At 43.3% G+C, this 25703-nt stretch overlaps 1 protein-coding gene across 1 annotated transcript in view; it reads right to left on the bottom strand.

Annotated features, from left to right (window-relative positions):
- Positions 1-25703, bottom strand: part of LOC124253967 (glutamyl aminopeptidase-like) — an 86087-nt gene that overhangs the window by 32272 nt on the left and 28112 nt on the right. Inside the window, exons 3-5 of the mRNA XM_046687823.1 lie at positions 7476-7639; positions 4630-4750; positions 3980-4134 (exon numbers count right to left, since the gene is read on the bottom strand). Coding sequence (XP_046543779.1) covers positions 3980-4134; positions 4630-4750; positions 7476-7639 — 440 coding nt within the window. The remainder of the gene's footprint in view (positions 1-3979; positions 4135-4629; positions 4751-7475; positions 7640-25703) is intronic.

Below are 25703 nucleotides of genomic sequence, written 5' to 3'. Positions count from 1 at the left end.
ATCGGGTGATTACACGAGGGAATGGGGCGCTACATCCGTGGAATACAGGAGGTGATACCACCATATCGGGTGATCGCACGAGGAATGGGGCGCTAGTGGAATACAGGAGGTGATACAACCATATCGGGTGATCGCACGAGGGAATGGGGCACTACATGCGTGGAATACAGGAGGATGGACCACCATATCGGGTGATTACACGAGGGAATGGGGCGCTACATCCGTGGAATACAGGAGGTGATACCACCATATCGGGTGATTACACGAGGGAATGGGGCGCTACATCCGTGGAATACAGGAGGTGATACCACCATATCGGGTGATTACACGAGGGAATGGGGCGCTACATCCGTGGAATACAGGAGGATGGACCATCATATCGGGTGATTACACGAGGGAATGGGGCGCTACATCCGTGGAATACAGGAGGTGATACCACCATATCGGGTGATCGCACGAGGGAATGGGGCGCTACATCCGTGGAATACAGGAGGTGATACCACCATATCGGGTGATCGCACGAGGGAATAGGGCGCTACATCCGTGGAATACAGGAGGTGATACAACCATATCGGGTGATCGCACGAGGGAATGGGGCACTACATGCGTGGAATACAGGAGGATGGACCACCATATCGGGTGATTACACGAGGGAATTGGGCTACATCCGTGGAATACAGGAGGTGATACCACCATATCGGGTGATCACACGAGGGAATGGGGCGCTACATCCGTGGATTACAGGAGGTGATACCACCATATCGGGTGATCGCACGAGGGAATGGGGCGCTACATCCGTGGAATACAGGAGGTGATACCACCATATCGGGTGATCGCACGAGGGAATGGGGCGCTACATCCGTGGAATACAGGAGGTGATACCACCATATCGGGTGATCGCACGAGGGAATGGGGCGCTACATCCGTGGAATACAGGAGGTGATACCACCATATCGGGTGATCGCACGAGGGAATGGGGCGCTACATCCGTGGAATACAGGATGTGGACCATCATATCGGGTACATCCCTTGGTCAAGCACAGATAAGTAGTCCCATCCCAGCAGGAGCATGTCTATCACCAACTGAGTCGTTATCGAAAATCAACTTTTGTTGAACAAGATCGATATTACCATCATACCATCCTCTTTGTCCTGTCGTAAATGCCATGGTCAGATATTTTGTTAAGCAGCTGGCGCAAACTGACTGTGGCTACACCATAAAGAAAATCAAACCTTGTTAGGTAGTCATCTTCTTACCACCTACCTCGTTTAGTATACTTTGTCAGCATAGGGTAGATAACGCATATGGAAACTTCAACTTTATAGAAACTTGATAATGACAAACAAGTAGAGCTGTGGGGTATAACATCCTGGGTTCTTCCATCTCAGGCACACTTGCTTGAATAAACTCAGGAACTCACAGCTCTGCCTCCTTTCTTGTTTCAAGGTACAAAACATTTAAACTTAATTCTTGTTTATTTCTTTGTAATTATCGTCTAGAATATGTTAGAGTTAGGTTTGAAACATTCCTACGATATTGTAGCACTTTTTAAATACCTATCATTGTAAATGCTAGTTCTAGATAACCGATAATTCTTAGGCACTATCCAGGGATATTTATTTATGCACATTGCGTCGTGGGCTCCTCAAGTTTTATGTTTTTCATGTACAAACGAATATTTCTTGTCTATGTTTCTACACACATGTGTGTATTCCCAGTCCTTGTCTAGTTTCATTCATGTTTGCGTGTTAGATCTGTATATGCAGGTTAGATTCCCGTTCAGTAGCATAGATTCTAGTAGCTTAGTCACAAAAACAGTTCCGCGAGTTTATACAATCATTTCCAGCAAAGATGAATTTATATGTAGGTCAGTTACTCTGTATTTTACAATAGTCCGCCGATCAAATAATATACGCGCTCACAGAATAGGTTACAACAGCCAACATTGTATTTTGATATTTCACCAACATAAGTATTTGAATAATGATGTATTAAACGTTCCGTTCCGCACAGTAGTTTATGAACTATAGGCATTATATTCTGTAATTAAACTTTTGGGCGCTCCACTCAGTGCTTCTTCTTTGCAATTATTGTTGATGATTAATTTATCCGTCAGGTTATGTTATTTATCAGTACCGTAGTTACTCAAGGATAGGTTGTGTTATTTGTATTATGTTTCTGTAAGCAGTTACCGTAATACCCTGTTGTACCACACATTGCTTATATTACCTGACTTAGATATGAACTGTATTAGGATATCACTGATTATTATTTCTATGATTGTATGTCATTATGATGTATGCATTGATGCAATTTGAATGTCATGCAAGTCATTTGCTTGAATCAACTCAGGAACTCACAGCTCTGCCTCCTTTCTTGTTTCAAGGTTTCAAGGCTTGCTCCCTATAGCTAATTCCCCAAATCGAGGCCTGACAGCACCTTTAGCACACCTAGTGTTAAAGGTCGTCCTAACGGACACAAAAGAAAAGCTGTCTTATTAGGATCATTCTGCATCGGGGAAGGTTTCATATGATTACTAATTACACGGGAACCCATGCTTGAAACCACGTGTTACATGACGCGAGATCCCGCCGACTACAGTTGGAGCGACTCGTGAGTTCATCATCCAGACATCTGACTAAACACTGACCTCCCACCCAACGTTCAGACTCAAACATCCGATACTGACCGTGTGTTAATCATCAAGACATCTGATCAAACACTGACTCTCCACCTAGCGTTCAGACTCAGACAGTCGATACTGACCGTGTGTTCATCATCAAGACATCTGATCAAACACTGACGTCATCATCAAGACTCAAACGCCCATTTCTGATCAAACACTGAATATCTAAAAGCGGCACCCAAACTCAGTCAGTCAGTCAGTCCAGACTCAAACAGCCGATATTGACCGTGTGTGCATCATCAAGACATCTGATCAAACACTGACTTCCCATTCAGACTCAGGCAGCCGATACTGACCATGTGTTCATCATCAAGACATCTTATCAAACACTGACCTCCCACCCAGCGTTCAAACTCAGACAGCCGATACTGACCGTGTGTTCATCATCCAGACATCTGATCAAACACTGACCTCCCACCCAACGTTCAGACTCAGACAGCCGATACTGACCGTGTGTTCATCATCAAATCTGATCAAACACTGACTTCCCACCCAACGTCGATACTCTGACAACCGATACTGACCGTGTGTGCATCATCAAGGAATCTGATCAAACACTGACTTCCCATTCAGACTCAGACATCCGATACTGACCGTGTGTGCATCATCAAGACATCTGATCAAACACTGACTTCCCATTCAGACTCAGACATCCGATACTGACCGTGTGTGCATCATCAAGGAATCTGATCAAACACTGACTTCCCATTCAGACTCAGACATCCGATACTGACCGTGTGTGCATCATCAAGACATCTGATCAAACACTGACTTCCCATTCAGACTCAGACATCCGATACTGACCGTGTGCATCATCAAGGAATCTGATCAAACACTGACTTCCCATTCAGACTCAGACATCCGATACTGACCGTGTGTGCATCATCAAGACATCTGATCAAACACTGACTTCCCATTCAGACTCAGACATCCGATACTGACCGTGTGTGCATCATCAAGACATCTGATCAAACACTGACTTCCCATTCAGACTCAGACATCCGATACTGACCGTGTGTGCATCATCAAGGAATCTGATCAAACACTGACTTCCCATTCAGACTCAGACATCCGATACTGACCGTGTGTGCATCATCAAGACATCTGATCAAACACTGACTTCCCATTCAGACTCAGACATCCGATACTGACCGTGTGTTCATCATCAAGACATCTGATCAAACACTGACTTCCCATTCAGACTCAGACATCCGATACTGACCGTGTGTTCATCATCAAGACATCTGATCAAACACTGACTTCCCATTCAGACTCAGACAGCCGATACTGACCGTGTGTGCGATCTCGTGTGCCATGATGAGTGTCACCATGTACTTGTTGGAGCTGGAGGAAACATAGGGGTCGTAGAGCAGCGCCGTCTCGCGGTAGATGACCAGTCCCCAGTTCTCCATAGCGCCTCCACTGAAGTCAGGAACCGCCACGTGATCTGGGGGACAGAGACAACTGATGTACGTTTTGTATGTATGATTATTATTATATATTTATCATAACTATACACAAAGTACTTAGTAAATCACCCCTTGACATATCTCCGATATGAGCCCCGATATTAACCTTTTGGATCAACGACAACCCGACGTCGTTGTGCAACAAAGGGATCCTCCTGTACAGAACCTGGCCCAATTGGAAGCTGCTTTACACGAGGAATTGCGCAGACTGCCCTTTCGGATGATCTGGAGACTGACAGGGGGTATGAGGAGGAGCGTGCTGTCATACAGTATTGACTTTGAATCGTGTACGATACGCAAAATCACATTTTGAATGTGGGCCATACATGGTTTGGTATGGAAATCAGTGGGGTTTTTTATAAACTCAGCAATTATCATCATAAAATCAACATGGACTATGGCTATTAAAACTTATCTGTCATAAATGTTTGTACTAAAAGAAGTCTGATGTGTGTATATGGGTGAATACTGACCCGCCTTAGGTACTACATCCGACGTGTTGAAGTACTCAGTGAAGAAGTTGTACGTTTTCACGCCGAAGTCCAGGGCGTGTTTAGTCTGTGAGTAGGCATCAGGCTGGGCCCAAATACGGAGCTACGGGACAGAATATGTCATCGTTACAAACACGTCCTGGAAAATAGATGTCATCGTTACAAACACGTCCTGGAAAGTAGATGTCATCATTACAAACACGTCCTGGAAAGTAGAGATAATTGACAGAAACATGGTAGGGAGGTGGAAGTGACTGACACAAACATGGTAGGGAGGTGGAGGTGACAGACACAAACATGGTAGGGAGGTGGAGGTGACAGACACAAACATGTAGGGAGGTGGAGGTGACAGACACAAACATGGTAGGGAGGTGGAGGTGACTGACACAAACATGTAGGGAGGTGGAGGTGACAGACACAAACATGTAGGGAGGTGGAGGTGACAGACACAAACATGGTAGGGAGGTGGAGGTGACTGACACAAACACGTGTAGGGAGGTGGAGGTGACAGACACAAACATGGTAGGGAGGTGGAGGTGACAGACACAAACATGGTAGGGAGGTGGAGGTGACAGACACACACATGGTAGGGAGGTGGAGGTGACAGACACACAACACAACATGGTAGGGAGGTGGAGGTGACAGACACAAACATGTAGGGAGGTAGGGAGGTGGAGGTGACAGACACAAACATGTAGGGAGGTGGAGGTGACAGACACAAACATGGTAGGGAGGTGGAGGTGACAGACACAAACATGGTAGGGTGGAGGTGGAGGTGACAGACACAAACATGTAGGGAGGTGGAGGTGACAGACACAAACATGTAGGGAGGTGGAGGTGACAGACACACAAACATGGAGGTGAGGGAGGTGGAGGTGACAGACACAAAACATGGTAGGGAGGTGGATGTGACAGACACAAACATGTAGGGAGGTGGAGGTGACAGACACAAACATGTAGGGAGGTGGAGGTGACATGACACAAACATGGTGAGGTAGGGAGGTGGAGGTGACAGACACAAACATGTAGGTGGAGGAGGTGGAGGTGACAGACACAAACATGGTAGGGAGGTGGAGGTGACAGACACAACCATGGTAGGGAGGAGGTGGAGGTGACAGACACAAACATGTAGGGAGGTGGAGGTGACAGACACAAACATGGTAGGAGGTGGAGGACACAGACACAAACATGTAGGGAGGTGGAGGTGACAGACACAAACATGGTAGGGAGGTGGACAGACACACAGACAGGTGGAGGTGACACCACAAACATGGGGAGGTGGAGGTGACAGACACACACAAACATGGTAGGGACAGTGGAGGTGAGGTGGAGGACACACACAAATGGTAGGGAGGTGGAGGTGACAGACACAAACATGTAGGGGAGGTGGAGGTGACAGAGGTGGAGGTGACAGACACAAACATGGTAGGGAGGTGGAGGTGACAGACACAAACATGGTAGGAGGTGAGGTGGAGGTGACAGACACACAAACATGGTAGGGAGGTGGAGGTGACAGACACAAACATGGTAGGAGGTGGAGGTGACTGACACAAACATGACAGGTGGAACTGGCACAAACATGGTAGGAGGTGGAGGTGACTGACACAAACATGGTGGGGAGGTGGAGGTGACAGACACAAACATGGTAGGGAGGTGGAGGTGACAAATATGTAGGTGGAGGTGGAGGTGACAAACATGGTAGGGAGGACTGGGTAGGAGGTGACAGACACAAACATGGTAGGAGGTGGAGGTGACAGACACAAACATGGTAGGGAGGTGGAGGTGACTGACACAAACATGTAGGGAGGTGGAGGTGACAGACACAAACATGGTAGGGAGGTGGAGGTGACTGACACAAACATGTAGGGAGGTGGAGGTGACAGACACAAACATGTAGGGAGGTGGAGGTGACAGACACAAACATGGTGGGAGGTGGAGTGGAGGTGGACAGACTGACACAAACATGTAGGGAGGTGGAGGTGACTGACACAAACATGTAGGGAGGTGGAGGTGACAGACACAAACATGGTAGGGAGGTGGAGGTGACAGACACAAACATGGTAGGGAGGTGGAGGTGACAGACACAAACATGGTAGGGAGGTGGAGGTGACAGACACAAACATGGTAGGGAGGTGGAGGTGACAGACAAACATGGTAGGGAAGCGGGCGTGACTGAAACAAACATGGTAGGCGGGCGTGACTGAAACAAACATGGTAGGGAGGTGGAGGTGACTGACACAAACATGGTAGGGAGGTGGAGGTGACAGACACAAACATGGTAGGGAGGTGGAGGTGACTGGCACAAACATGGTAGGGAGGTGGAGGTGACAGACACAAACATGGTAGGGAGGTGGAGGTGACTCACACAAACACGGTAGGGAGGTGGAGGTGACTGACACAAACATGACAGGAAGGTGGAGGTGACTGATACAAACATGGTAGGGAGGTGGAGGTGACTCACACAAACATGGTAGGAAGGTGGACGTGACTCACACAAACATGGTCGGACGGTTGATGTGACAGACACAAACTTGGTAGGGAGGTGGAAGTGACTGACACAAACATGTTGGGGAGGTGCAAGTGACTGACACAAACATGGTAGGGAGGTGGACGTGACTGACACAAACATGGTAGGAAGATGGAGGTGACTAACAAACATGGTAGGGAGGTGGACGTGACTCACACAAACATGGTAGTGAGGTGATGGTGACTGACACAAACATGGTAGGAAGGTGGACGTGACAGACACAAACATGGTAGTGAGGTGGTGGTGAGTGACACAAACATTGTACGAGGCTACCCATTACCTGTCGGACACTCTACAATACCTGGTAGCCACTGTTAAAACTGTAATTTCTGGATTTGAAGTCTGCGACGACGAACGCAAGGATGTAGGTGGACATGATGGGTGTAGGCTCGAACTCTTTCCTCAGCCATCCGTTACTGAGCACGGAGGAGCGATACAACGGCATGTTACCCAGCGCCTGATAACCTGAATAGTGCAAACAATACCAGTATCACCAGTCATCATGTGTCAGATATAACAATCACCGCCGTGTCCCTGGTACCCGTCCAAGACAACACATCATATGATTGGCAATATCCGCACTGTAAGGTGTAACAGGCCTATACACGGAATGCGTGCAGTAGTGCATGTATTACATGTATTACATTACCGAAATACAAAGTTTGAAGAAGACGTAATGAGGGGTATGAATACAACACTCGGAGCTGAGTATTCGTCCGTGGACTGTTCACTCAGCGTGCAAACTTAAGGAAGTATGGACGCGTATTAGTGCCACAGTGCCTCAATGTATCATCTTGAGATTATACTAAAATGTAAGTTGACCATACCTACATATAAATAAACGATACTTCCATCTAGCTACTCTCCTCTCATATGCTATTGCTGACTCCTTACTGAGGCATAATATATACACTTCCAAAAATGAAATGCATCTGTGTATTTTCACGAATTCCATCTGCTAAATTTAAAGTGAGATAGCACATGTAATTCTGGATCACGTGCAGCCAAATTCCACAGTGTAAAAGATCGGTTAATATGCATAAATTAAGAAATGTTTCATAAGTTGGGCGTTCACAGTTGTGTGAGTTGTCTTCAAGATCCAGAGTGGCCACCATAAGTAGCCAAAACTGCTCTGCACCGTCTCGGCATGTTGATCCGGCGCCGGTTGGCGTTCACGTATGCGTTGGCCGAGGTCATCCCATAAATTCTCGATGGGCGATTTGGAATGCAATGGAAGCACTGAAGTTGGGCGATTGGGAAGGCCAGGGAAGCAATGTAGTGTTCTCATTCTGAAGATGCTGAATAGTGGCATGTACTGTGTGAGGCCTGACATTATCTTGCTGGAACAACTCCCTCTGGCGATCACCGATCGGAACCATGTGAATCATTAAGAGTTTTTCTCTGTACCACATAGCAGTTAAATTGCCCTGAAAGCGCACAAAGTTAGGTTTCTGCGTGTAAGATATGGTTCCCCACATCATGACACTATCACCACCGTGTCGGTCAACGTGGGCGACACAATTCTGGGCAAAACGTTCATATTGCTGTTATAGACACGTACTCTTCCGTTACGGCACTGAAACAGAATGCGTGATTCGTACACGTCGCAAGTTTTGAAGGTTCCAAATTCAAACGTAATCGCACCGCTGAAACTGCCGACGTCGATGTAGTCGTCGCAGCATACGGCCAAAATAGAGTTTTCTGACTTGAAGTCCAGCTTCTCGTATCGTAAACGATGACGAATGGTTTACGCCTACACACTTATCAAACCAGGCTCTGCCCTTGCAGTTGCTGTGATAGTTCGATTACACAAATGAAGTACCCGGATGTACCTCTCCTGCGCTGCAGTGGTATTCCGAGGTCTACCACTTCGAAGCCGCCCCATGAACGACGGATGATACTCTGGTTAAAATTAAGGTGACGTGCAACGGCAAATTGAGATGTGTCGATTTACATCAGTGAGTCACGGCATTGAACTTTTTCATTGAACTAAAAATGCCAATGACCGTATAAAATCAAAACGGCATTATACACAGGCAATGTCCCTGCTCACGAGTCCTCAGAGCTGCACGTGCATATTGCGAACCACCTTTTTCCGTGACATTTTCATGCAATTTGACACTATTCAATGTAAATGTGCATGAAGTTTCCGAAGATGCGTTTCTGCGCTGCGCATTAGTTCCATGTACACAGACGAGCACTATAATGGCGAAATTCTAACAATCAAACACTAATGTTTAAACATATTTGAAATTTAACACATCAATATCACCTATGCGTTTCTTTTGGGGGGGGAGAGTATAGCATTAATAATATATGGTTTCCAAAGTCCCGATAAATCGAGTATTATATCACATCTTGTCCTATGTAGATTACAATATCATTTACGTACAGGTAATGTATGATCTACGCAGATAACTATGGTTGCTGATTAGGGCCATCGCTTTCTCGCCTTAAAATTCGGAGGCGAGAAAGCGATATCACGAGACGAGAAAGCGATAGCACGAGACGAGAAAGCGATAACACGAGACGAGAAAGCGATAGCACGAGACGAGAAAGCGATAACGCGAGACGAGAAAGCGATAACGCGAGACGAAAAAGCGATAACTCGAGACGAGAAAGCGATAGCACGAGACGAGAAAGCGATACCATTACGCGAGAAAGCGATAGAGCGAGAAAGCGATAGAGCGAAAAAGCGATATACCAAGGCGAGAAAGCGATAGAGCGATAGAGCGAGAAAGCTAAAAAGGAAAGCGAGAAAGCGAGAGAGTGAGAAACCGATAGAGCGAGAAACCGATAGATCGAGAAAGCGATAGCGCGAGAAAGCGATAAAGCGAGAAAGCGATATTTCACATAATTCTGCCCTGTCTGCACATGACGTCTAACATGCGTATGATTTAATCCAACAGGAGGGTTTATTTTCATTTGGTTTAGTCGTATAGAAACAACATGAACATGCTTTCAAATTCTGTGGTACTTTTCTAATTAATCCTTTAACTTGTCCAAACAATAATCTAACAATAACTCCAGAAACCGAGTGTGTTTTCGTTGAAATAAATGAGTGCTCTTAAAAAGTCTGTAAAAAGGATACCAATCATTTAATTTATTGTTACATCACTAATTAGGTCTGGATTAATTCCTGGCTTGCATTTCTTTATTGTCATTTCCCTTGTTAAATGCCACCATTGTTATCTCATTATTCATGCCGGGATTAACAATCCCTGGCTCCCATTTGTCCATCCACCCTACCAATATAGCGCTAATTAAGCACTGGCTTCCCTTGTTATCTAATCACTGTTGTTTCAAATGTACGTCTTTAGCTTTCTGTTTCCTAGTTTCTAGTCTCTTCATTCACCTGATGAAGGATAAGAATATACTCCGTAACATCGTATTCCAGTGCGGTATTAAACAACAAACCAACCAAATGAACTCCCCGTCGGGCTTTATTGTTTCAGTGATGGAATTTTTATACACCCTGTGCCTTTCATCTGGTCTTTTTATGTGTGCCTATTTCACACATACATATTTCTACTTTTATGTGAAAAAGGTATTGTTCTAAATGTATGTGCCATCGTCTTCCATACTTCTACAAGAATGGCTTGTCTACATACTTATATGTCTGTCTGTCCCCATATCCCAGCTATCTACTTGAGACAGTGCCACAAGTCATCGACAGACGTCATAGGTGTTTAACAAAAACGTCATATAATTATTACTTGGGGAATAAAGCACTATATCATAAAACCCCTGTATATTGAAAATAATTTAGTTTAGATGGGGAGTTGAGAAGTTGGACGTAAGAGGGTTGGGAAGTTGATTGCGTATAAATTCAACTAAGTAAGTAATGTAAAGTATATTGTGACTTATTGGTTGTGAAACGTGCGGTGTGTGGCCTTGACATTGTGAGTTAGTCTAGATAATCGAGTTTACGCTGTAATGTGTGGCTGGGTAGGGATGTTTTAAAGGGTTTATTCTGAATTTAAGGGTGCTTTTTTTTGTTTGCTGTTTTGATATTTTGTTTTCAGACCCAGTATAGTATTTATTGTGTAATTTGGTTTCTTCTAGTAACCACTATCTAGTAGGTACTAGTCTTTGCACCTATGGTTTTTTTATATATTGTAAGGAGTTTAGTTGGGGATAGAGAAGGACGGGAGCGACTCACTCCAGTGTGTACATGATAAATGTTTTGTAGATGTGTAGGCGGGTTTATTTGGCTGCAGTGACCTCAATGCTCACAATATGAAACATACGTTTTAGAAAGTCCGATATGCTCATGTGGACTAGCAAATGAGGATAGTTTTCACTTTTTCTTTACTTGTCCAATATATACTGTAACTCGAAATAACATGTACTTTTACCAAAAACATATACATTAGACTCAGTACTATTCGGAAATGTCCATGCAACTGCACCTGTAAATATGCAGATTCTTGAATCTGTTCATTTATATATATCGTAAAGTCAGGCAGATTTGACGCCCTTTTCTCAAGATAATGATTGTTTACTCTCAACCTATGCTTTCGACATACCTCTCTTCTTTTGGACTATGTACATCGTATACATGACTAACAGCCAAACTATGTAATTGTTATTTGTTTTTGTAAGGGAGTGGTGTTCATATAAGCTTACAGCTTGTTCACCGTTCCCTATTCAATTTGTCTGCATCCGAGTGAATGTCACCTATTGCTCTCATTCGATTTGAATCGTTTTGACATGAGTTATAAACAAGATGATACAGGTAGATAGTTCCATATATTGAACGAGTTTCAAGTCCTCCTCTGGAAACGAAAATGTTACGAAAGGTTAATTGGATACACGCGTCACCAATCAGCTTATCAAAACATATGTAACCACGTCCAGCTGTAGCCAATTACTTTACTTTTATTCTCAATAGACCACCAATAGTGGTATAAGAGTACATATCACACACATCAATTACTACATACAGTCAAAATGGCGGCGGAGTGTAACAATATATTGTAGAAAACCAGTTGTTGGTATAACATGTCTATTATCTAAATTTTGTTAGAAGAAAACGTGGGGGAAAAGATGGGTTTTGATAGATATTTTGATGGCAGAACGGGTTTGAAATTGGCAGACCAAAATGTCGCTTACATTATAATAAAGGAGTTGCATATCCATATAACTTTCCCCGTTGTTCATCACACGAACTTCTAAATGCCATCCAAAGAAGTTCACTATATATGGCTAGGCCAGCGTTTAACTGCGTACTATTTTCAACTTTGATTAGACGAACGTTTGACTGCATCCTTTTATTTGCTTAGATTACACCATTGACTGTGGAATGGTATTGCTCTTAGGCGACATATATTTCAATTCACACACTCACTCAGTGATTTTATTTTAGGATGATGGTTTGGATGTGGTTGATTGTCTTAGTGCTGGCCACTCATGGTGGAAATCACCATGAAAAGATACTCGTCACAATGCCTTATTTGTCATAGGTCCCTCCCTTTCATCTGGCACTTCCGACACATTTGTCACACAATATCATAATTCAAAGAAAACCATAGAAAAGAACCAGTCAGACTACAAAATTCGTAAACTTTTGGAAGCAGTACACATCAAGAAGATACGATCCGCTCTCAACAGAGATGAAGGATAGTACATTCCCAATGCCTACCATCACTTGATAAAGTAATCAATAATATTTCTTGTGTATATTATCTGCTTCAATTCAACTATGTCCATCAACCCCATCTTTTGTATATACATCCACCTGGCTTTCTATAAGTTCTAACTCAGTCCTTGTATATCACCCCTCTGGCTTCCAATCAACTTACTCAAACTCTTCTACAAGCGTTGTACACCAACCTCACTTATTGTAAAAACAAATCATTCCCTATCTACTGTAACAACAACTCATGTATATATTCTCTCAATTTGTTACTCATGTATCACTTGCTTGACAACGGCATTAGAATCTATGTCGAAACGTAGCCACCACAGAATACAAGAAGTTGTATATCCATAATAATTGAATAATTATTCTTCATCAACTCAACTTCTAAAATGCCCATCAAAGAAATAATTCAATTGGATGGTGTGATTAAGTTGGTTAAGACAATTCGAATCCAGTCATGTCATAAAATATGTAATTCCTTAAGTCACACCACAAAATGAACGTTTCCGTTATTTCACGATATGATTATTGCATACGTACAAATTGCTTGTCAAAGGAAAGTCTACATCTCTATAAGATATTCTCTAAACGTCCTTAAAAGTCATACAACGCCCTTCGTGAGCAAGAACATTACTGAAAACCACTTAATACTATCCAGAAATTACGATGGCGACTGAGCTCCCGTTTGTAGTCGATCATGCGCAGACAGCACTGAATTGTGGGTAATATCGCTTTCTCGCTCTATTGCTTTCTCGCTTTCTTGCTCTATCGCTTTCTCGCGCAATGATATCGCTTTCTCGTCTCGTGCTATCGCTTTCTCGTCTCGTGTTATCGCTTTCTCGTCTCGCGTTATCGCTTTCTCGTCTCGCGTTATCGCTTTCTCGTCTCGTGCTATCGCTTTCTCATCTCGTGTTATCGCTTTCTCGTCTCGTGATATCGCTTTCTCGCTTTCTCGCCTCCGACTTTTAAGGCGAGAAAGCGATGGCCCTAATCAGCCACCATAGATAACAACCATGCACAGTGCTACTGGTCAGTGAAGTCCACTCGAAGCACGTGCTGTGTTTACACGTGACCTCTTCACGGGCTCGTGATAAAGCCAGATTGAGTATATGTCTGGACAATGTTCAAATAAATTATATGTTCAACGTTCGCCACGATCATCACTGGATGCCCAGTGTTCCTTGTAGACGCAATATGTGTTTGTTGGTCGTCGTTGTGATATATCCTATCAACGTTGTGCCCATTTGTCACATGTCTCCACCTCAGGGGTCTGTGGAGCATTGAGACGGCCATTTGCATGGCGGTATAGCAACTCCAAGTGAATGCTGACCCCATTGTGAAATGCCCCACTTATTTGTATTGGCCACTGTGGTGAGCACGCATTTATACTGTAGTTCCCACTCCTGCAACAGACAGCAGGTGGACAGTACCGCCATCAACCATTTACTGTATAGCGACTGTCTGTAATCATAGCAATTGGTATTAATGGACGATCTTTGAGTTGTATCTAACAGACAATGGCGTCAGATTCTGGAACTGATCGACTGCAACATCATACTCGATTACAACAGTGTCTGCCAAATCGCGTTTGCTGTTATACAACATCCCCCCAACATCATGGTCGAGTAGAGCAGCGTCTGTAACATTGCGTCTGCTGTTAAACAGCATCCTCCCAACATCATAGTCAAGCGATTACAACAGCGTCTGCAACATCGTGTTGCTGTTAGGGCATCATATTTTTATGTGTTTCACGTAGCCACCAAATTCTGAACACGGGTCGATCGGTTGGAAAACAACAACAACAACCATAAAAGCTTAATAAAGACTACATTATCTGAATAATGTTCTTGATTCTCATTTATCGTAATTCTTATTACAATTTCTCGCGTTCTTTGGCCTTGTGGCAGCGTCTGGTTAAAAGATAACCATTTTATGTGACGAGGCGGTACGTTTTAGGTTCGAGTCGGCAGTGTTGGAATGAAAAAAAAAAGTTGTTTTGGTGCTCGGCAATAAAATTAGAAGGGTCGGTCGGGCGATGAGAAACATAGAAAATAAAAATGTTGCCTTTATACAACATCCTCCCAACATGATGTTGATGGAGAGGACTACTTAGTCAGGATATCGTATGTCCAGTCGTCGGGTGTTGAAGAATGATCAATTATGAAAGATTTTGCCGTACCGAAAAAACACATCCAGTAAGCGAGAATGTCCAGCTGAAGAATGCCTAGTTATGTGAAGTATATCATGCCAGAATACGCTTGTTTACCATCACTACATTACGACACATAATGTGTGTTTTTCAGTATCGTAATTGTTGAAGCCCACAAATATTATCACTTGTGTGTAGCTTGAGAAGGTGCTCTTTTTCTGTGCCGTGGGCATGTACCGCACGCTTCAATCACAGCAGCTTGAGATACTGGGATCCTGCCCACAAGTAGGGCAGTACACTCATTATCCCCGGACTGAAGCATTGCCAACTATCTTCTCTCTGCCATTATACGTGGATATGTCTATCGTACAGAACACATCATCTGCTATATATTATGTCCAAATATACACTACCCTTTTTCGCGCTGTAAATGTGTTGCGATGTTGTTCACACGTACACATCAGCACTACACTGTTTCACGTCTGTTAGCAGTAGGCTGTTTCACGTCTATCTGTCAGCAATAGGCTGGTTAACGTCTATCTGTCAGCAACAGGATGTTTCACGTGTATCTGTCAGCAACAGGATGTTTCACGTCCATCTGTCATCAACAGGATGTTTTACGTCCATCTGCCAGCAAAAGGATGTTTCACGTGTATCTGTCAGCAACAGGATGTTTCAGGTGTATCTGTCAGCTACAGGAATTTTCACGTGTATCTGCCAGCAAAAGGATGTTTCACATGTATCTGTAATCAATAGGCTGGTTCACGTGTATCTGTCAGCAACAGGACGTTTCACGTCCATCTGTCAGCAACAGGATGTTTCACGTGTATCTGTCAGCAACAGGATGTTTCACGTCCATCTGCCAGCAAAAGGATGTTTCACGTCTATCTGTCCGCAACAGGATGTTTCACATGTATCTGTCAGCTACAGGATGTTTCACGTGTATCTGCCAGCAACATGATGTTTCACATGTATCTGTCATTAATAGGCTGGTTCACGCCCATCTGTCAGCAAAAGGATGTTTCACGTCTATCTGTCAGCAAAAGGATGTTTCACGTGTATCTGTCAGCAACAGGATGTTTCACGTGTATATGTCAGCAAAAGGATGTTTCACGTGTATCTGTCAGCAACAGGATGTTTCACATGTATCTGTCATCAATAGGCTGGTTCACGTCTATCTGTCAGCAACATGATGTTTCACGTCTATCTGTCAGCAAAAGGATGATTCAGGTGTATCTGTCAGCAACAGGATGTTTCACGTGTATCTGTCAGCAACAGGATGTTTCATATGTATCTGTCATCAATAGGCTGGTTCACGTCTATCTGTCAGCAACAGGACGTTTCACGTCCATCTGTCAGCAGCAGGATGTTTCACGTCTATCTGTCAGCAACAGGATGTTTCAGGTGTATCTGTCAGCAACAGGATGTTTCACGTGTATCTGTCCGCAACAGGATGTTTCACATGTATCTGTCATCAATAGGCTGGTTCACGTCTATCTGTCAGCAACATGATGTTTCACGTCTATCTGTCAGCAACATGATGTTTCACATGTATCTGTCATTAATAGGCTGGTTCGGGTCTATCTGTCAGCAACATGATGTTTCACGTCTATCTGTCAGCAACATGATGTTTCACGTCTATCTGTCAGCAAAAGGATGTTTCAGGTGTATCTGTCAGCAACAGGATGTTTCACGTGTATCTGTCAGCAACAGGATGTTTCACATGTATCTGTCATCAATAGGCTGGTTCACGTCTATCTGTCAGCAACAGGACGTTTCACGTCCATCTGTCAGCAGCAGGATGTTTCATGTCTATCTGTCAGCAACAGGATGTTTCAGGTGTATCTGTCAGCAACAGGATGTTTCACGTGTATCTGTCCGCAACAGGATGTTTCACATGTATCTGTCATCAATAGGCTGGTTCACGTCTATCTGTCAGCAACATGATGTTTCACGTCTATCTGTCAGCAGCATGACGTTTCACATGTATCTGTCATCAATAGGCTGGTTCGGGTCTATCTGTCAGCAACATGATGTTTCACGTCTATCTGTCAGCAACAGGATGTTTCAAGTCTATTTGTCAGCAATAGGTTGTTTCATGTCTATGTGTCTGCAATATGATGTTTCACGTGTATCTGTCTGCAATATGATGTTTCACGTCTATCTGTGAGCAATAGGTTGTTTCACGTCTATCTGTCAGCAATATGATGTTTCAGGTCTATCTGCCAGCAAAAGGCTGTTTCACTGTTTCACGTGTATCAGTCAGCAATAGGCTGTTTCTGTCAATTGAAGAACCAATTTTGTTGTGATCAGTTATGGATACTAGGATTCTTTCTAATGATAGGTACTAGATTGCATGGTCGCTTGCCAATATAATCTTATATCCTCTTAATGGTTGTCTATAAAACAATCCGAGCAATGATTCCCCTGGGCTGTAATCTTACTACAAGACACGCTAATGAAACACATTTCTTTCTTGTAATATAAAGTTACCGCTATGGAACTGACTTGGAATTATGACACTGTTTGTGGTTACATTATGGCTGTGGTTTGGACTGATGTTGAGGAGACGGTGTTAGATATAGGAAGGCCTTCATTCCGTTTTGTCATTTGAATTGATCGACGCTGCAGAGACAAGATATAACTCACGAAGCATTAATTCCTCGTTCAGTTATGAGTGAGTGAGTGATGACCTCATCTCCAACTGTGAATGCGCGAGTGCGGATCCCCACATACAATGTACCTTAGTAAGTGAGTTTGACACTCCACTGCCTCCTGTTCAGAAGTGAGTATGACACATCACTGCCCCTGTTCAGAAGTGAGTATGACACTCCACTGCCTACTGTTCAGATGTGAATATGACACATCACTGCATCTTGTTCAGAGGCGAGTGAGTAACTTTGGTGCATCACCGCCCTTCCCCCCAGAACACGATTTAGCTAGACAGTGACGAGAATCGCTTTGGCTACAGTCTCTGGTACCTTCCAGCTGTACACTGAGTGGAATCGCCATGGTTACAGTCTCTGGCACTTTCTAGCTGTACAGTGACGAGGATCGCAATGGTTACAGTCTCTGGCACCTGCTGGACGTACAGTGATGAGGATCGCCTTGGTTGGTTACAGTCTCTGGCACCTTCCAGCTGTACACTGAGTGGAATCGCCATGGTTACTGTCTCTGGCACCCCCTAGCTGTACAGTGACGAGGATCGCCATGGTTACAGTCTCTAGCACGTTCTAGCTGTACAGTGACGAGGATCGCCTTGGCTTCAGTCTCTGGCACCTTCCAGCTGTACAGTGACGAGGATCGCCTTGGTTACAGTCTCTGGCACCTTCTAGCTGTACAGTGATGAGGATCGCCTTGGCTTCAGTCTCTGGCACCTTTCAGCTGTACAGTGACGAGGATCGCCTTGGTTACAGTCTCTGGCACCTTCCAGCTGTACAGTGACGAGGATCGCCTTGGCTTTAGTCTCTGGCACCTTCTAGCTGTACAGTGACGAGGATCCCCTTGGTTATAGTCTCTGGTACCTTCCAGCTGTAAAGTGACGAGGATCGCCTTGGTTGGTTACAGTCTCTGGTACCTTCCAGCTGTACACTGAGTGGAATCGCCATGGTTACTGTCTCTGGCACCTTCTAGCTGTACAGTGACGAGGATCGCCTTGGTTACAGTCTCTGTGTACCTTCCAGCTGTACACTGAGTGGAATCGCCATGGTTACAGTCTCTGGCACCTTCCAGCTGTTCAGGGTTTTCAGTCGAAAGATCAAAACATTTGCACTATTTGCGTTCCGGAGGTGACGAGTATCTGATTACAAGATTCCCAGATTCAGACCTAGGTATCACCACAGATGATAAGATGTGTCACTGAGGTTGACTGTCTGTTGATGGCGTCACAGGTTAAGGAAGATGTTGTTCCTTCATTTGTCGCTGTTCAGATTTCGATGAAGGTGTTCAAAACGGTAAGCGAGCATCGATGGTAATCTTTGATCAGAACGACCTTCAGCTGCTTCTACTGAGGAATATGATGATGGATGGATGATGAGCAACTCATAACGTCACATAGCAGCCATGGACGAGGCAGGACAAGGGTTTCAGTGCACTCTGTTCCAATCTTCCAAGCTGATCATCTCTTGATGCAGATGAACCGGCTTTGTTGAGCGATTGCTAACGATGGATGAATCTAGAGTTCCTCGCTGTCAGCCAAAGACCAAACAGCATTCCAAACAGTGGAAACATTCCTTCCAAGCCAGTTCAACCCGCTGACATGGAGATAGCTTCGGAATAATACATGAGGCAAAAACTGTCGAAAGGCCAGGCACTTTATGGTCAATATTATGCTCCTCTACTTTGACCGGTGCGTGAGAACATCGTGAGAATGATACATGTCATGGACAACTCTCTGTAGGTATGTTCCACCAGAGCAATGCACCTGCACAAATCTGCCGTGTCTGCAATGCTTAACCGTAGTTTGGAACTCATAGAACATACCCTGTATTTCAATTTGACACCGTCGACTTGTCATCTCTTCCAAACCTATGAGTGCTTTGTAGCAAGCCTTTCTGCAGGAAAGGATGTCGACATTTTCTTACATCACCACGATGGAACCTTCTAAAACCCGATAAGCTCCATCAGCGTCGATATGTATCCCTCTATATCCTATCATAGTCTACATGTCAGTGTCCCATCATAGTCTACATGTCAGTGTCCCATCATTGTCTACATGTCAGTATTCCATCACAGTCTACATGTCAGTGTCCCATCATAGTCTACATGTCAGTGTTCCATCATAGCCTACATGTCAGTGTCCCATCAGAGCCTACATGTCAGTGTCCCATCATAGTCTACATGTCAGTATTCCATCATAGTCTACATGTCAGTGTCCCATCATAGTCTACATGTCAGTATTCCATCACAGTCTACATGTCAGTGTCCCATCATAGTCTACATGTCAGTGTCCCATCAAAGTCTACATGTCAGTATTCCATCACAGTCTACATGTCAGTGTCCTATCATAGTCTACATGTCAGTGTTCAATCATAGTCTACATGTCAGTATTCCATCACAGTCTACATGTCAGTGTCCCATCATAGTCTACATGTCAGTGTCCCATCATAGTCTACATGTCAGTGTCTCATCAGAGCCTACATGCCAGTGTCCCATCATAGCCTACATGACAGTGTCCCATCATAGCCTACATGTCAGTGTTCCATCATAGTCTACATGTCAGTGTCCCATCATAGTCTACATGTCAGTGTCCCATTATAGCCTCCATGACAGTGTCCTATCATAGCCTACATGTCAGTGTCCCATCATAGTCTACATGTCAGTGTTCCATCATAGCCTACATGTCAGTGTCCCATCATAGTCTACATTTCAGTGTCCCATCATAGCCTACATGTCAGTGTCCAATCATAGTCTACATGTCAGTGTCCCATCATAGTCTACATTTCAGTGTCCCATTATAGCCTCCATGTCAGTGTCCCATCATAGCCTCCATGTCAGTGTCCCATCATAGCCTACATGTCAGTGTCCTATCATAGTCTACATGTCAGTGTTCCATCATAGTCTACATGTCAGTGTTCAATCATAGTCTACATGTCAGTGTCCCATCATAGTCTACATGTCAGTGTCCCATCATAGCCTACATGTCAGTGTTCCATCACAGTCTACATGTCAGTGTTCCATCATAGTCTACATGTCAGTGTCCCATCATAGTCTACATGTCAGTGTCCCATCATAGTCTACATGCCAGTGTCGCATTATAGCCTACATGCCAGTGTCCCATCATAGTCTACATGTCAGTGTCCCATCATGGCCTCCATGTCAGTGTCCCATCACAGTCTACATGTCAGTGTCGCATCATAGCCTACATGCCAGTAACCCATCATAGCCTCCATGTCAGTGTCCCATCATAGTCTACATGTCAGTGTTCAATCATAGTCTACATGTCAGTGTCCCATCATAGTCTACATGTCAGTGTTCCATCATAGTCTACATATCAGTGTCCCATCATAGTCTACATGTCAGTGTCAACGTGCATAACGTGTGCTTGAAGTAGTGTTCTGTTAGAGATTAGAATATACCACCGCTTACCCAAGTGTTTCTAAATATCTATTGTCACGACCAGAAAACAGAGAAACTGGAATATTCAATTTAGTTTCAATGTCATGCTATCTAAGTATTTCTTCCTGTACTCGTAAATAGTTTTGTTTTACCCTTTTTATGTTTTTACAGTTATCACGCCATCGATTGACCTGTTATACATCCTTTGAATCCAAATTGTATGTTCTGGGAGGCAGGATTGGTGAGTTTGCTAACACTCACTTGTTCATGTTTGCCATTTCGACTGGGTAATATATCGCCTGCTACCAGAGTCGGGTCCTGCAAGTATCTCATAGATCATCCTTCATATTTTTGACTTATAATATCTTACATTAAATAAAAATATAGGCTTCATACAACTGACATTAGTAACACTTCAATGAAGTATGCAGGCAGAGAATCTATGGTATGCGTCCTGATACTTGGACTACTGTAGCTCATCACTGTGATATTTATATCTTACGTTCATATAATCCAGATACAGTGTTTACTTAGTTTATAGGTACTACTACGGGCACGCGTTCCGTTCCGTTCCCAACAATGGCGTCAGTAGGTATGAGGGCGAGGTTTGTGGGAACCACGATCTGACAGTATTTATGTTCCATAAATGAGAGAGTGGCGTGCAGACATTTGCCACTTTTACGAAACCCACGAACATATGTATGGGGATGATTACACAATGCCATGGGGCTCAACTCAAAAAGTACTAGAATTTGTACTTTACTAACAAAGTGTAAATCCCAACATATGTTACATTTCACCCCTTTCTAAATGGCATTGTGTATTTCATAGCTTTCGGCCGTGGGAGCCGTGCCAATTAAGACTTATCAGAGGGGTACACAAAGCCCGCAGTCTAGACTACCAGTTGTCCGACTTCAATTTTTGTGGAAGTCGCGGTAGCTGAGCGGGTTAGGCGGCTGACTTTGTGTGTTGGCGATTAGGTGCCTGACTCTGAGGGTGTGAGTTCGAATCCCGGATGGGGCTCAACTCAAAAAGTACTAGAATTTGTAATTAACTAAGAAAGTGTCATCCAAATATAACACATGCTACATGGGTATGGGGAGTTCGGGAATCAGATTCAGGCCAAATCTGGGATCAACAGATCCTTGCTCGGACAAGGGACGTAATTCAGCAGAATGTATTTCGTCGCCTTAGTGTTGTATGATATATGCCCTGTCAGCGGAAGAGTCGATACGCAGGACATATATACATACGGTGGTATTGAATCTTTCGATAAGATGCAAGGTAACAGCTTACGTTTAGACGCACGCATGAATTTTATGCCAGAGGTATATGAATCACGCAGTCTCCAAGACTGGCGCCGGTGTAAATACAGCCAGTGTCAAATGTTCTCGCATGATGAATACATCTCGATGGCAGCCTCCCCGTGAGATGCAAGCATTATCCGACCCTGGCTAATCAAACGTATTCTGCTGAATGAAACAAATTACACATCGCACACTAAGTGGAGAAATAAGGCGAGCATGCCCTCTTAGCAATACTTCAAAGTCGCTCTCCTGTCTCCGCGGCGGGCCTTGGACCAACTATATCATTACGTTATCTGTTTGTGCCATAAGATAACAGTTAAAGGTCAAATGCAACGTAAAACACAACTTTACAGATTCTGATACCTTTCGGTATGGACTTACCGAAACAAATCGTCAAAAATGCAAATTCAACTTTCAATTTCACTAATTTTCCCCCGACTTTTCTGGGGAAAACGGGTTTCAACAGCTGGGCTGCGCTCATAGCACGTGCGCAGTGAAATAGGTTCACGCAGCTTGGAAGCGGGTTGTCCGGTGAATACTCGGTAAAGGCTTTGGTGTGAGCTATTTTTCTAATGTTTTGTTGATATCTCACAGGCACGAGCTTTTTATATGTTATGACAGTAAATTAACTGTTTATATAATTTCACCACACGTTCTTCTTACCGAGTCACTTTCTCAGTTCGATACTTAAAAGCAATGTCATTATTTAGCGTTGACAGAATTTCTAACTGTGATATAGATATGTCGTTGTCACAGACAAAACTCAATGTCTTGTTTTATTGACACCTGTGTGTCTGCCTGCCTGTCTGCTAATGACAATATTTAATACACAGCTGCTATCACTGACCACATGCAATTTGAAATTAACACCAATCAAGCTATACACCATAAACAAAATGCATTGATTTATGGCCCGAGTTCGGTCTCTGTCACATTATGTAATTACACAGACAGGCAGGTGTGATAGTTGAACACTTGACATGTTATGATGTCTGTTGATGGCAAAATGTTCTACACAAAAAATGAGCATGTATTTACAAAACCCAACATCTCTACATATACACACCGTGAGGGCATACGCAAATGAACCAGCCGTTACACTTGAGTGCACACCCACCCGCTCTGATTAGGTTCGGTATCCCGGCTGCTTCGTTTCTTGGGAAGTAAACCGAAGTACACAATATTGCACTTTTGATTTGCGATTGTACGCTTATAATTTTGTTTATATGTTTTTTCATAACCAGCAATGTACATTATATGTCACGAATAAGTGATAATTGTGTTTTAATTATGTTTGATTTTTTGGTTGCATGTGACCTTTAAACATATGCAGGTTACACTTAGGATGGTTGATACCATGCGATTTTGATGTTTCAGGTTGAAATTGGCGAAATGTCAGCAGAATTGCATTTGATGTTTTATAAGTGTTTCCTTGTGCATTGTCATCAGCGATTACCAGGAGTGTAAGCCTGATTAATATGTAGATGATATGTTTGTGGTAGTCAGACTGTGCGATAGGATCCTGGTTAATATGTTGATGATATGTTTGTGGTAATCAGCCTGTGTGTAAGGATCCTTGTTAATATGTAGATGATATGTTTGTGGTATTCAGCCTGTGTGGTAGGATCTTGGTTAATATGTAGATGTTATGTTTGTGGTAGTCAGAATCCTGGTTAATATGTAGATGTTATGTTTGTTGTAGTCAGTCTTTGCGATAGGATCCTGGTCAATATGTAAATGTTATGTTTGTGGTAGTCAGAATCCTGGTTAATATGTAGATGTTATGTTTGTTGTAGTCAGTCTTTGCGATAGGATCATGGTCAATATGTAGATGATATGTTTGTGGTAGTCAGTCTCTGTGACAGGATCCTGGTTAATATGTAGATGATATGTTTGTTGTAGCCACTCTGTGGGACAGGATGATGGTTAATATGTAGATGATATGTTCGTGGTAGTGAGTCTGTGTGATAGGATCCTGGTTAATATGTAGATGATATGTTTGTGGTAGTCAGTCTGTGTGATAGGATCCTTGTTAATATGTAGATGATATGTTTGTGGTAGTGAGTCTGTGTGATAGGATCTTGGTTAATATGTAGATGATATGTTTCTCGTAGTCAGCCTGTGTCATAGGATCCTGGTTAATATGTAGATGATATGTTTTCGGTAGTCAGTCTGTGAGATAGGATCCTGATTAATATGTAGATGATATGTTTGTGGTAGAGAGTCTGTGTGATAGGATCCTGGTTAATATGTAGATGATATGTTTGTGGTAGTCAGTCTGTGTGATAGGATCCTGGTTAATATGTAGATGATATGTTTGTGGTAGTGAGTCTGTGTGATAGGATCCTGGTTAATATGTCGATGATAAGTTTGTGGTAGTCAGTCTGTGAGATAGGATCCTGGTTAATATGTAGATGATATGTTTGTTGTAGCCACTCTGTGGAACAGGATGCTGGTTAATATGTAGATGATATGTTCATGGTAGTGAGTCTGTGTGATAGGATCTTGGTTAATATGTAGATGATATGTTTGTGGTAGTCAGTCTGTGAGATAGGATCCTGATTAATATGTAGATGGTATGTTTGTGATAGAGAGTCTGTGTGATAGGATCCTGGTTAATATGTAGATGATATGTTTCTGGTAGCGAGCCTTTGTCATAGGATCCTGGTTTATATGTAGATGATATGTTTGTGGTAGTCAGTCTGTGTGGTAGGATCCTGGTTAATATGTAGATGATATGTTTGTGGTACTCAGGCTGTGAGAGAGGATCCTGGTTAAAATGAAGATGATATGTCTGTGGTAGTCAGTCTGTGTGATAGGATCCTGGTTAATATGTAGATGCTATGTTTGTGGTAGTCAGTCTGTGTGATAGGATCCTGGCTAATATGTAGATCCTACGATTTTTGTAGTCAGTCTGTGTGATAGGTTCCTGGTTATTATGTAGATGATATGTTTGTGGTAGTGAGTCTGTGTGATAGGATCCTGCTTAATATATAGATGATATGTTTGTGGTAGTCAGTCTGTGTGATGGGATCCTGATTAATATGTAGATGATATGTTTGTGGTAGTCAGTCTGTGTGATAGGATCCTGGTTAATATGTAGATGTTACGTTTGTGGTAGTCAGGATCCTGGTTAATATGTAGATGATATGTTTGTGGTAATCAGTCGGTGTGATGGAATTTAGGTTAATATGTATATGATATGTTTGTGGTAGTCAGTCTGTGTGATAGGATCCTGGTTAATATGTAGATGATATTTTTGTGGTTGTGAGCCTGAGTTATAGGATCCTGGTTAATATGTAGATGATATGTTAGTGGTAGTCTGTCTGTGTGATAGGATCCTGCTTAATATGTAGATGATATGTTTGTGGT

Source organism: Haliotis rubra, unplaced genomic scaffold, assembly GCF_003918875.1.
Source record: "Haliotis rubra isolate DU_JTF1 unplaced genomic scaffold, ASM391887v1 Scf1147, whole genome shotgun sequence".
In the NCBI taxonomy this organism is placed as follows: domain Eukaryota; kingdom Metazoa; phylum Mollusca; class Gastropoda; order Lepetellida; family Haliotidae; genus Haliotis; species Haliotis rubra.
Note: the sequence above shows the minus strand (reverse complement) of the source record. Positions and strands in the feature narration are given on the sequence as shown.